The following is a 14,540-nucleotide window of genomic DNA, read 5'->3' on the forward strand; positions in this document are numbered from 1 at the left end:
ACGATAAATGTAATTATAACTGTAATGACACAACGCACTAAACATCTTAATAACTCTAATCTAAGTCTAAATCACTTCAATTCCAGCAGTTTAAATAAAAACCTTGATAATAGAACTGATTATTTAAAAACACTTAATCATAATTCCCACTTATCGCATTCAGTGAGTCCTGGCTCAATGATAACAATTAGAGAATAAAGGTATTGTTTTTAGCCGCTGGAGTGCATCTATCGTTTCATATAACATGGGCGACGTCATTATTTTAAGTAAAAACAACGAAGGCGAAGGCGAGTTGTTTTACGCCAAAATAATGTGTCGCCCGTGTTATATGAGACGATAGATGCACTCCAGCGGCTAAAAACAATACCTTTATTCTCATTCTTAAACACTTCGATTCAAATAAAAATACCATAAGTATTACAATTACAAGAAACTGCATTGAACTTTTGAACTGAAACTTCTAAATTTTAAAACCAAAGACATAAATGTATTTAAAAACATCGCTTATGTGCAATTAAGGCATGACATACGCTCTATTTTGATCGGTTACTGAGATGATTATATCATGTAATTAACCAATTAGCATAATTTGGGGCACTGTCTCATTTTGTTAAAGATATTATCAGTGGAGAACAACATGAAGATGATAATATATGGACAGATTGGACCGACACTGACACTGAGAACTACTACGAGCTCAAAAAGGTAAACTATGGTAAACGATAAATAAATATTTTTTAAATTTTTTTCTGAACTCAAATACAATTTTTAAACATTTTGTAAGTATTATTAAGTAAAGATAGTGGGCTTGTTCAAATGTTTACTTTTCTTGTTTTTATTTTGGGTATATTGTTCAATAAAAACTGTCGTCAATCGGATTCTTCTTTGTAATACGTATACCAAGAATTTTCTATTATAAATTTTTATGCTTGCTGTTTTTAATTTCAACGTATATAGCTATGTATCTCACTATCTCCTCTATCTACGTGAGCTCCTTCCAAATTTCACATGAGCTCTCAAATCTACTTCCGGTTCCAAAACAAACAATTTATATTATTGTGATTCAACATAATTTTAGCTCATTCCATTCGTTCGCCCTTATTGAAAGATTACATAAGAGACTAAAAGGCAATCCCAAAACACTTTTATAAAGTGTTCGGTTTGTACATGAAAAACGCAGTAGAAATGTATTAATTAAAACTCCTGGCCGGCGAGATATTGGTCTCATCAATTGCAAAACACATGACTAAAAGCTAACCTAAAATTAGGAACTGGGTCTTTTCAAGTTTCTGATTTCAGTTAGGGTTTGCTCCCGGGGGGGGGGGGGGTCACTCCCATTGTGGCTTGTACACCATCCGCGATAATCAAGTTTTGAAAAGCACCCTAAACAAGGATTTAACCCTTGGCTAAAACAATACCCTAAACAGGTGTTTTCACACCCTAATAGGGATTTTATTCCTTGCATCAAATTTCATACCCTAAATTTCATTTCCGCGTATATTAACAATGTAAGTTTGCTACCCTTTTTTCCAATATTTCAAGTTTTTGACACCCTAAACACGTTACGCGCGTATCGTGCCTACCCACCAAAAACTACTCTTTTTACGCGTTTTTATTATCGCGGATGGTGTACAGGCCACAATGGGAGTGACCCCGGGGGTTTGCTTTTGACTACGGGTTTTCCCATTGTAGTGGATAAGCTCTCGTCAGAAGTTGTTATCAACGATATTGTCACACAACTTTTATGTCTTTGAAACAAACCGAAAACCTTCCGAGGCTGTCATCAAATCTTTATGGATAGAATTAGAATTGAATGCAGAAGTTCAACTCACTAAAGATTTGTTAAAATTTACGGTCTCTATTATTTGCGCCCGAGTTACATTGGTAGTGTACGTACATGTTTCAAAAACGCATAGCCTATAATACGTTAATAATATAATTATGGGAAAAATGCAGAGCAGTGAAATTGAATAAACATATAAAAACGAATAACACAGATGACTTATTGTTTTATTTATTGAGAGCACCAAGCTACCCCCTTTACTCTAAAATTGATGTCCAGCTATTTCATTTCAACTTTGGTTGTTTTTGAGTTTTCTAGCATTGTTAATGACTCTAATCGCTTGATGTTTAGTTTCAAAACAATAGATAACTAAAACTGAAAACTTGAAAAAGCCCATTGTATCAAAACATAACTCTCTCACACACACACACGCACCACCACCCCCCACCCACACGCCCACCCCACCATACCACACATAACTTGGACAAGCCTGCTGTTAGGCTAAAAATTTGCAAAGTCGCAAGGCCCATGGCAGTTTCAAAAAAGAATGCAGAATGAGGTTTTTTCAAGATTTAAAAAAAAAATTGAATTAAGATGTCCTTTTCGAGTGTTAAAAAGTACAGAGGATAAAATTAATTGGTTGATTTACACATTTGAAATACAAATATCAATTCTTTTATACATAAACAATGCGCGTATCGAATTAAGTAACTATTCTTCCAAATTTGTCTCAGAATTTTACGGCAAAAACTAAAAAAAAATGAAATTGCCGTATGAGCTGACATGGACACGGTAAGAATAACGAGCGCGCTTTGAGACATAACAATTTTTTAGCCTAATATCAGAACTTCGAGCCATCGAATATAATATACATGAAAATATATAAACTAATGTAAACGAACTATTGTGTTTACTTTCAAGAAATATCCAGATTGTGAAAATGCGATAGATGTATCGCAAGAACACCATCTGAAGGGTCAGGTTCAGACACAATTCCGGCACCGAATGAAATATGTAGCGGCTTCTGATTACCCTGAAGTTGTAGCAGATGATATCAATGTTTCCGGAAATCGTTCAGGAATTTACGAGATCAGTTTCAAATGCGGTAGGTTTGTTTGCTTGCTTGTTTGGGGGTTGTTTGTTTAAGCGATCGTTTCTTGTGGAGACACACTTGGATCTTGATGAGACCAGGCTCGAGCAAAAACCCCAAACGCCTACTGACAGATGGAAAATATAATTAAAGATAAAGAACAGGTAAAACAAGGCCACTCCCTGCCTGTGCGGGGACTTGAACCACAGACATGATTCAATTGCTCGAACACTGAGCTACACAAACTGTCCCTAATATAGTGCTGCAGAATGGTGCTCCAATACAAGAAAATTGTTCATTTTGGGTAAAAAGCATGAAAATTGGTACAAAAGTAGCTTTTTGCATGCTAATCAAATTTTGATCCGGGGCCATCTCAATTTCTGTCCCAAAATCCAATATGGCCGCCAAATTAAAAATGGCCGCCACTATTACAGTAAAACGATACTTTTATGGTTTAAAAGCTTTTACTGAGCTTAAATTTGACACAAATGATATGTAAATGTATAGTCTGGCATCTATACTTATGTGTCACATAAAACTATGCATCTAAAATCCAACATGGCCGCCAAATTCAAAATGGCTGCCTTTATAACAGTAAATCGGTACTTTTATAATATAAAAGCTTTTACTGAGCTTAAATTTGACACAAATGATATCTTAATGTATGGTCTGGCATCTATACTTTTAAATCACGTAAAAATATGCATCCAAAATCCAACATGGCCGCCAAATTCAAAATGGCTGCCGGTTACTTATGAAGTCAGTCATTTTACAGAGGATTTATTTGGAACTTACAATGGATTCAAAGGAACAGTTTGTCGTCTGTACTTACTGGCCTAATAAAAACAAAATTCAAAATACAACATGGCCGGCAGATTCAAAATGACACCACTATTACAGAAAATCACAGTACTTCTAATTTTGATAATCTTTTACGGAACTTAAATTTGAAACTTACGATAGTCAAATGCACAGTTCAAGTGGCATCTTTACTAATTGGCTACACAACAAAATGCTTTGAAATATGGCCGACAAATTCCAAAAAGGATTCAAATGACTGATTTGCATTTGCAACTGGCCTAAACTGTAAAGAACGTCATTACCTGGCAAGTTCAATTAATACAGAGCATAAAAAAGACAGGTAGCTTAAAACATCTGCCTTCATTTTTACTCTAAATTGACTACCTCTAATTACCGTTGTTCACAGTCCCCATGACATTTACAGTACGTAGTACATGCGACTCCAGTCTTTACACATTTGCACAGACCAAGGCACCCTATGTTCACATTGCAGCCGCACTTGATAAGTTCTTGGTAAGATTTACAAGCTTCAGGCAGTGTCATCCACATAGGCTGCCACAAATTAGAGGTCTCTTTTGTCTATCCCCACTCAGCTGGGTCCGGCAACTCTGGGGCCCGTAATAAGGCTTGACCCCAGACATAAGCAGCATGATATGTTGCTCTTTTCATATGCTTGAAGAGCGCTACCAAGGTTGGTGGGATACACTCAACTGACCTTCCCTTCTGAGTGAAGAGTTCTCTGCGTGCATCATCAACACTATTAGAGGAACTTGCTCTGTCTCTGGTCGTACATAAGGACAACAAACCGCTCAATTGTCGGCATGTGATCACTCAACTCCTGCTCTGATGGTGGAACTCTACTGAGAGCTGCAAATGAGTCTACAACATCAGTGAAGATCTTGCTCGTTTGCCATGCCGTTTTCTTTCCTCAGTTAAGAAAGAAGTATGCCTGATCGCAACCGGTGAACCCATGAAACATAAGTAGAGACATAGATTTCTCTGGTCCTAAATTCTGGGCAATGGCGTGTGCTGGTATGAGTCTGCAATTCTTATCTTACCTGTGCCAAATAATACCCAAAGTTCAGTAATATTAATTTGGGGAAACAAAGCTGTACACAATACAACCACATCTGTGTCCACAGTACGTATCATGACTCGCTGGCATCCAGTAGCAGCAGCGTCAGCTGCATGCAACAGAAGCCTGGTATCCGCTTCCTCGTGTGTACAAGGAGACAAGCGCCCTGTTTCCTCATGGGGTATCCAGTGTGGTCAATTTGCCAAAAGTAGAGATTATTTTCCCTTCAGTGTGGATTGTTACAGACTGTTGAGCCAGGAAAGCAAAGAGTTCCATCTTGTTTTCGTTGATCCGTAGAAAAGCTTGCCAATTACCTGGTATCTTGGTGTCTGGCTGCACACGTCTCCTTGTACCTTTTCCACGCTTCTATCTTGTCATTGCCTTGAGACTATTTGGAATGTATTCATCATCTACTCTGTTGGCATTCCTAAGCTGGGACTGCACAAACGGCAAGAATACAAGCTCTGAGTACTCACTAAAGGTTTTTGCTGGACCAGGCTTCAGTATTTTAACGATTGCAGCACCATCAAGAAGAATAGCGTCTACATCGGGGACCTCTTCAGGTGGAGGAGGATATGTTTCTTGGAAACATCTAGGTCTGCCTTTGTTCCTGAATGCAGATTTCCAAATTTGGATAATGATGGTGTATAACTCTGATTCTCATGACGGATTTGGCATGACACGTACAGCCTGAAAAAAAGGGCACAATTCTTCTTCAGTGATGTAATCTTCTGCTTCTCATCAGACTTCGTTGCAGGTTGAGGGCAACTGAACAGTTGATATTTATTCCGTTTCAGTGGACTGAACAATGACTCCGTTCTGTTGTGAAGGCGCGATTCTACAAAGCTGGTGTGCTGTTCTTTTCCTAGCTTCTGTACGTTGCGAACTGTGTGCACTACTCCATCGTATACTATGTCCCTTGTATCAAGAATTAAGAGGTCACTGATCTGTTCTTCAAAGGGGTTGTCCATCTCTTCCATAGTATCACAGAGCGATTTCACATCTTTGGTTAATGATTCAGCATGTCCGTGCGAACTAAAGTATGGTTCACTCTTACTTTCCTTTATTTTTATCTTTTCTGCACGCTTCAATTTAGTGGTATTGTACTTATACTTGCATTGCTTGTGCCACTTGGCTACATTGGACTTCAGGGTTGCAGCAATTCCTGTTCCGTCATCTAGCGCTTCTAAATTCAAACTATCTGGAAGTTCCCCTAGTTCTTTAAACTTTTCCAAATTACTAGCGATGTTAGCATACACCAAACCAATACCATAATCAGGGTCTATATTATCACCTGGCCATCGCAGTGTTTCGTTAGCAGCTTTTTGGCACAAAATGCATTTGTTCCAATCTATTGGCTCTGACAATTCAGATGTTGAAGGCATTTCTAGAAGTTGCCCCTGATCTAATAGTCTAAATGAGTTTTCCATGGTTAGTATTTTTCAGCCTTTAGAATACTGTAATTCGCGCTCTCTCTCTCTCTCTCTCTCTCTCTCTCTCTCTCTCTCTCTCTTACATGTTTGTGGGTGTACACTATGTTTTATATAAGTTTACTTTCATATCATAGCGAAGAAAAACATGACTTTTTACATTCATTTCATTGTCAAATGAACGAATTTGGCAGCCATTTTGAATTTGGCAGCCATTTTGAAAATGCAAAAATATTCAACCTACTCTATTCTAGAGTATTTTGAGTGGAAATCAGAGAGAAATAGCTATTCCAAGCTGATATCCATGATCAGTTCGACATTTTTAGGAGAATTGGCGGCCATTTTGAAAATGGCGGCCATTTTGAAAAATAGGAAAAATTTCAATTGGCCCCGGATCCAAAATGAATCAGTATACACTACAGTACATCTGAGCCAAATTTCATGCTTTTCACCCAATTTGAACAATGGTTTCACCATTCCGCAGTGCTAATAAACAGATCTGAAGTCTGGTATACTTACGGATGAGCGGTCATGGTAAGCAGAGGCGTACACATCGTACACTGGAACATAGAAGCACTCATTCAAGCGTTTCTTTTCTTTGTTCCAGTGTACGATGCGTAAGCCCCTTCCCTTGTTTGTCATAAAGTTGCACTATAAGTTGCAGATGCAAAAGGAGCACCAGAGTAGGGAGGAACATTTTTTATGAAAAATACATTTTCGAAATAAGACTCGAGCATTAACAAGCTACACGAAGAAGCTGACAAAAAGATAAGTTTACATGTATAAGCTTCAGTTTGTTTTATAGGAGAATCTAGAGATAGTTTAGTGGTGATATTCCGATCTTAGTGCCCAAAACTGATCATGGTCGTGTCCTGAGAGATCATTGGGGACCTCATAATAAGATGAAAGGCCAGATATAATGACGGTCAAATGACTCGGTAATACAACACTACATCCCTCCTATCTTTTGGAGATGCACAATATAATGATAACGTTTACCAGTACACACAAATATCATACAAATTGATTTACTTATCATGTAGATGATACGATAATGATCTGTATGAATGAATGATATGAATGTGTATAAAGCATGACATGTATGTAGTAATGCATAATGAATGCATATGAGAATAATCTCATTATGTACATAATTAAGATAACTGGTAATTCACAATAAAATTGTTTACACCTGCAAACAACATAGTGAAATGTGTGTTTCTCAAAAGTGTCAATTCACTGATTCACATGTAGTTCATATCAGCTAGAACAGTTACATTTGCCAAGTGATTTGGATCAATTAAGAAAATAGCTTGCGCTAAAAGTTTTCTGATCATACAACTAATTGAGCCTCTTTCAATGAGACATTGCTTCTGAACCTCCTGGAGTTCACAATGTTTAACAAACTGCACTGTCATTAAACTTCAAAACTTGAACTGAGGTTTTCACACTGACTTTCAACCTTTTGAAGTAACCAAATTCTTTATGCAGGTTTAGCACTAAAAGGTTCATTAGTCAACTTAGCATAGGCATAGAAGTTCCTAAGTCTATTTCTTGTATAAAGTCAGCTTAAGTCTTTCCTTGGTTTAGCAGTAAAAGTACCTAAGTTTGCTCAGTACAAAAAGTTCTTAAGTCAATTTAGATAATTGATACAATAACCGACTTTACCGATACTCAACTGTTTGACATTGTATACACATGTCAACACAATCTTTTTGGACTATTGATTTTTTAAAAATTGTTCATACATGTAGTCCATTTACATCTGTGGCTACAAATGTCACTATGTCACTATTCCCTCACAAAATCTTGCAAATGATTGGGTGGATGATGGATGCGCTGATTGCGTCGTTCAATCGGGTGTTGCGGGTCAAGCGGTGCATTTGGAGGATCAGTTGGTATTTCAATGTCGTCAATGTCTTCATCATCAGGTGACATGTAATGTTTCAGGACTTTGAAGAAAGTTGCGTTTCTGGTTACTTTCTTGTCCTTTCTTTCAGCAGTGACCATGCTACCTTTGATTTCAGTGACTTGATACGGGTCTGGATCACTTTGTTCCTGATCGAATATTACATACCCTATATTGTACTTTTATTTTGCCGTACCTCAATTAGGGAATTCTAGTCTGGGGGAATTCATGAAAACTTTACTTAGATAAACTGACCAAACTCAAAAAATGGGCAATAAGAACAATTTCTAACAGTCATTATATATATTTGCCAAATACAACATTTTAAATATAGAAGATGTGTATTCTCTTGAACTCGGTGTATTTATGTACAAGAATTCCATACATGAGCTACCTAATTCATTTAATGAGTATTTTACAAAACGTTCTGACATCCATGACTACGAGACAAGACGAAATAATGATCTCCAGTTAACAAAAAATAAAAAGAGTTTTTTCCGACCATTCCATTCGAACGAACGGACCCATGCTTTGGAACTCTCTAGATAAAAAAAATAAAAACTCAAAGTCCATAAAAACTTTCCGCAAACAGCTTAAACAAAATCTTATCTCCAAGTACAATTAGGCCATTCTCGAGCACCGTTAGTCATTTTTATTTATATTTGTTGATTTCATTTTTGTTTTGTTTTTTCGTCAGGGAAAGGCAATTCTCAGGCCTTATTGGCCTTCCTGCCTTTTCCGCCATGTTGTGTTTGTTTTGTAGTTTATTGTAATTGATATATTTTTGATGTACTTGTATATTGTTATATGGAAATAAACGAATGAATGAATGAATAAGGCGAGGTTTCATTGCTAATATGTCCTCGTCTCAGGAGGACCATGTCACTGATACCGATAAGTATAGGTTTAGCGCGTCTCTTAGAGTCAGCGTACTGCTCCATGCGCTCTTTCTGGTGTTTATCATGCTGACGCGTAGTGTCCTCGCTAGCTTTAGGCTGTGCTAGAAATTCTGGCAAGCGTGTTCTTGCTGTTTGTCGTAGGAGCAATGACGATGGCGATGCGCCAGTTGTAGGATGAGGGTTGCTCTGTAGTTGCGAAGAAACTCATTGAGTGCTTGTTGGCTGCTTTTCTGCTCTGTGAGCGCTGTCTGGTGTACTTTCTTGAGTGATCTCATCAGTCTTTCAGCGATGCCATTAGCTTGTGGCCATCTAGGCATTATCTTGCGATGTTGAAATCCCATCTGTTGCGCAAACTTGGCAAAGTCATCACTGTTAAAAGGCGGGCCATTGTCAGTGCGCAAAACCTCGGGGATGCCAAACATTGCGAACATCTAGTTTAGGGATCACCGCCTTTGCTGATGTTGATCTCACTGGTTCGACTACGGGAAAGCGACTGTAATCATCAATGACTACAAGCAGGTAGCCTTTGTTCTGTTCTATTTCTTTAAAGTCTGCGCTTAGGTGTGTCCATGGAGCAGCTGGTAATTCAGACATGTGTACTTCTTCATGACTGTTGTCTACGTGTGTGGCTTGACACGGTATGCATTTTGCAATGGTTTCCTCGACTTTCTTGTCTATCCCCGGAAACCATACTTTCTGTCGAAGTAGCTGCTTTGTTTTGACCATTCCAAAATGATCTTCGTGTGCTAGGTCGATGACCTTTTGGCGCAGCGATTGAGGTACTATGATCCTATCATTGCGAAGTAAGACATCATATGAGGTTTCTGTGATCTCATCTTTTACGCGATTTAGAAGTGTCAGCTCTGTCTTGACATTCCCTGTTGCATCAGCGATTTCTTTCTGCCATGAGTTAGAGCGGTGTGCCTGCTTACATCGCTGTAGAGGTTCGTCTGTTTCAATAACTTCTTGAATGTCTTTCAAACTCACAGACTCGGGAATGGCATTATTAAGAATAAAGTTAACATGTTCGTCTGTCCATTTCTGGTGCGGTCCTGGAGAGTGGATGGCGAGATAGGTAATCTGCTGGATTGTTCTTGGCAGGGCGGTATACAACTTCATAAGTGTATTGCTGTAGTTTCAAGATAAGCTTCTCAACGCGGCAAGGCGGTTTAGAGTGCACATTGTTAAATAGCGGTACCAGTGGTTTGTGGTCAGTCACAATGGTAAATTCACTACCGTATAAGTACAAGTGGATATGCCGACAGCCCCATGCTGCTGCTAAGGCTTCGCGTTCCGTTTGCGAATAACGTTGTTCTACCTCGGTCAGCGACCGGCTGGCTAGGGAGACTAGAGTTGATGCGTTATTAGTGTCATCAAGTTGCACGAACATTGCGCAACCTCTGTGCGTACGTGTGGATTAAAGTAGGCCATATTGCAATGTTCGGTTATGGACTCTTTGATCTGCTTGAGGGCGCTTTCTTGTTTCTGTCCCCAGGTCCATAGTGTCGCGTCCTTTATCAATAACCGCAGTGGTTTAGAGATCATGGCTAGTCGCGGGATGAATCGCGAGCAGTATGTAGCGAGTCCTAAGAAGCTGCGGACCTCTTCCTTGTTGGTTGGTGTCGCTGCGTTCTGCAAGCTCTCAACTTTATCTGGCGATGGAGAGATTCCGGCAGCACTGAAGACATGACGAAAGAATTCAATCTTTTCTTTGTTGAAGGCACACTTGTTCTTGTTTAATGTCAAGTTTCTTTCGCGCAGTCGCTGTAGACAGTTAGCGAGGCGTTGCTTGTGTTCCTGCGGATCTTTCGCGTACACAAGGATATCATCGCTGATGTTGATGACTACTGTGTTTAACTACTGGTACGTGATTGGTTAATCGCCTAATTGAGTTACGGGCGCACAACACTCTACATGTCCAGAACTGTTACTTTTGAATTCTACAAGTTTAATGATATTAAAATATCTCTATTTCCGTGTTATTGTATTTCAATACATAAATAAATGATTCCCAATGAGTTCAATTCATTTTTTTCTCTTTTCAGGAACTAATGTGCCAGTCCCTGACTACCATTGGGATTTTAGCGGGAAAACATACTACAACTCTATAGACTACGATGTCTGCTCATATTCGCCAAACCGATATGTCTACTCCTTACAAGGTGTTCAAACTGGTCGTGTACATGGAGACCTCTCCTTAATGGATTCCTATCCAGGGTCGGATACAAAGTGTGCGTTATTTTTCAATGGGTCTATAGTGGTTGAAATTGATGGGTTCAATAAGTCATGCGTTTCACAGCCAAGTAGATGTAGTCATGGGTTTTCTGTGTCATTATGGATGATATCAAATACAGCAGAATCTGGGTGAGTTTTTACATGATTTTGTTTGTTTCGAAGAGTCTGTGATATAGTCGTACACTATTAAAACGATCAGCAACGATTCTGAAATCCCCTTAATCACCAATATTATTCCATTCATTCTTTAGGCCAATTCTGATGTCTACAGGAAATGACCCGGGACAAGGTCGCAATACAGACGGGTTCCTCATTAGAAAAGACAATAGAACGCTTAAGATCAACATGCAATCGTGCACAGATGGTATACAGGTGTCTTTAAAGGACCCATTACCATCTGGTTGGTTCCATCTAGTAACCACCTTCCATCCACACAACAATAGCGACATTCAGGTCTTTATTAATGGGCAAGAAATGACGACGGAGAAAATGATGCGAGAGCTCTCCTCACCAACGATAGATGCCCCACTTTTAGTATCTGGATCAAACGGCAGTTCAGGATCTTCAGCTCAAAAGGAATTTGGTTTGAGTAACGTTAAGATTTTTAATCATAAGCTTAGCTTAGACGAAGTGACACGACTTCACTATGCTGATGCGCATCGTAAGTACAAATATTTAAAATACAAACTACAAAAGAATTAAGGTACCAGTTCAGCCCTGTATATCTTAAAGAAAGACAAATGATGTTGAAATTATAACCATCAGCCAATACCTGTACCCGTTAACTTTGCAATGGAATAAACTGTAACTTTTCATTTTGCACCTTTCTTGGGATTTTTGAATGAAGTAAAAGATGCAGTTATTGGATTCTTGTGAGGCGGATATGTGAAATAGATGTTCACTTCTGGCAGAAATCATAAGAATTAGTACTTCGGGGTTCTGAAGTATGCTGATTTCAAAAATCTGAGGATACAAATAATATGAGTATCCGTTTTGCAGCCATCTTTGATTTCAAAATTACCGCCTTTGAAAAATATTGAATTTTCAATATCTCAGCCTATGATGTTAAAAATTGGTGCCAATACCCATAATTATATTGCCAAGGAACCCATAAAAAGAATTTTTTAACATGAGAACTGTTACCTTAAGGGGTGTCTCCGGCAATCACAACATTATGCCTTATATGTAAGAAAATAATTATCAAGCACGAATCACGTGGTTTTATTTAAAACAAACTCATAATGACCATAAAAACATCCGTCTCTCAACACGCGATATTCAACCTTCCCGGGCGCCGAAATTGTCGAGTGCAATGATGTCCCAGTAATTGAGTAATACAGGGTGTCCCATAAAAATTACCGGGCGAATGAATTTGGACGTAAGTCGAGAAATAGACATCAAAATCCAAAAATCCAAACATCAGCGTGTAGCCCATCTTATTCTGCATCTTATATGCCAATTTTACTGGAGTCGGTTGGCTGATTGCAAAGAAATGAGCGATTACATAACACATGCGTCAATTCACTTCATTCCAAGTTTGAAAGAAAGATCATTCAACACAATGCGCACTCAATGGGCTTTATAAAAATTTTGTTCTGTGAAATCCTTTCCGTTCTTTTTAAACAATCTGTTTCTTGCAAAACATTTGATAAGGTTTTGTTCAAATTTAAAAACCATGCACGATATTGAAAATGAAAGCTTGCATGTAAGATGGTGCTCAGTACTTGTATGTATCTTTTTTGTTGTTGTTAATGTTGATATAAATGTGGCATAAAGAATTATTGCGTGAAGAATTCGAGCTGGCTTAAAAAGTTTCTCACACACATAAACATGTTTGGTATATTTCCAAGAAATGGTAATGCAAAGTTTAACTCTTTTAAAACGTCAACATTAATGTTGCATAGTATCAAAAATCACACGTAAAAGTTGTAAGCACTTGATTGTTGCCATTCTTGGCTCAAATGTTCTTTGGAAAGATAAAATATACCATATTTGCACAACCTAAAGAATTAAAGTTGGAAAGCTTCCAATTGCAGAAATCAAAGTTATTCATCTTCAGTGAAAGCATGAATAACATAACAACACCGTCGGATTATAAAATAGATAATGTGTGGACTAAATTTAATGAGATACACAAACTTTAGGAAGCGGTGAGCGAGTATGAAAAAACCGCCTGTTATTCAAACTTGGAATGAACTGCTTTGATGCGCGCATTATGTAATCGTTAATTTCTTCGCAACCAGTCACCCGAATCAAATAAAATGTTCGTATGTGATGCACAATAAAATATGCTATGCGCTACATTTTTAATTATTTGATTCTGATGTCTATTTCGCGACTTACGTTCAATTTTATTCTCGCGGTAATTTTTTCTGGGACACCCCGTACAATGAAGGCTGACGATAACCATTACATTATTGCACTTACAGTTTCAGCGCGGGAATTTTGAATATCGCGTGGTGAAAGCCGACTGTTTTTATTCGTTTTTATGGTCAATATGAGTTTGTTTAAAAAAAATCGTGCTTGATAATGATTTTTCTAACATATCGTCGGCCGTATCACATACTGACGTATTCGACATTTTTAAAATTTTGAGAAAATTGGTATATTAGTTTGTTATGTTCTACTCTACGACGTATATATTCACCAAAAGGCATGCCTCAAAGTGGCTTAATTATTAAGATATTAATTAATTTAATTTCGTCGTATTTACAAAACCTTGAAATGTCTGCATCACATAACGACGTATTTGCCGATCACGTATTGACGTATTTGATTTAATATTGATTTTTGCCGAATAAGTTATGCTCTGTTAGTGATATGTGAATTATATTAAAAATATGGTATATTTGCATTACTGTTAATCTGGTTTTAATCGGCAATTATATTTTAATCAAGATTATGCAGCAAATGAAAATCGCTAGATTCTCAAGTTCGATTTGCTCGAAATGCGTATTTTGCAAATACGTCAGTATGTGATACGGCCGACGATATAAGGCATAATGTTATGATTGCCGGAGACTCCCTTGGATCAGCTTGGATTTCAAAATGGCCGCAATTTTAACATAGTGTGTTGAATATCTTGGCCTGTGATGGTCACATAATGCTAAAATTGATGGCAATACCCATATTTGTAATGCCAAGGGTCCCACAATATGCATCATAAACATGAGAAATTCTACATTAAAGCAGACATATTTCAAAATGGCCGCCATTTGAATACAGTAGTATCCTTTGTAATCTTTGCAACACAAGTAACATGGCACTTGGTAGTCCTATCAAGGGTCCCAAATACCACATTAAGCAGCAGAACTATTT

General features: G+C 38.0%; 1 protein-coding gene across 1 annotated transcript in view; it reads left to right on the forward strand.

Annotated features, from left to right (window-relative positions):
- Positions 1-610: 610 nt before the first annotated feature.
- The window catches only part of LOC140161070 (uncharacterized), a 37,350-nt gene continuing 23,420 nt past the window's right edge, over positions 611-14,540 (forward strand). Inside the window, exons 1-4 of the mRNA XM_072184462.1 lie at positions 611-705; positions 2,705-2,888; positions 11,033-11,351; positions 11,474-11,883. Of these exons, the coding sequence (XP_072040563.1) occupies positions 2,789-2,888; positions 11,033-11,351; positions 11,474-11,883 (829 nt within the window). The 5' untranslated portion in view covers positions 611-705; positions 2,705-2,788. The remainder of the gene's footprint in view (positions 706-2,704; positions 2,889-11,032; positions 11,352-11,473; positions 11,884-14,540) is intronic.

Source organism: Amphiura filiformis, chromosome 1, assembly GCF_039555335.1.
Source record: "Amphiura filiformis chromosome 1, Afil_fr2py, whole genome shotgun sequence".
Lineage (NCBI taxonomy): Eukaryota > Metazoa > Echinodermata > Ophiuroidea > Amphilepidida > Amphiuridae > Amphiura > Amphiura filiformis.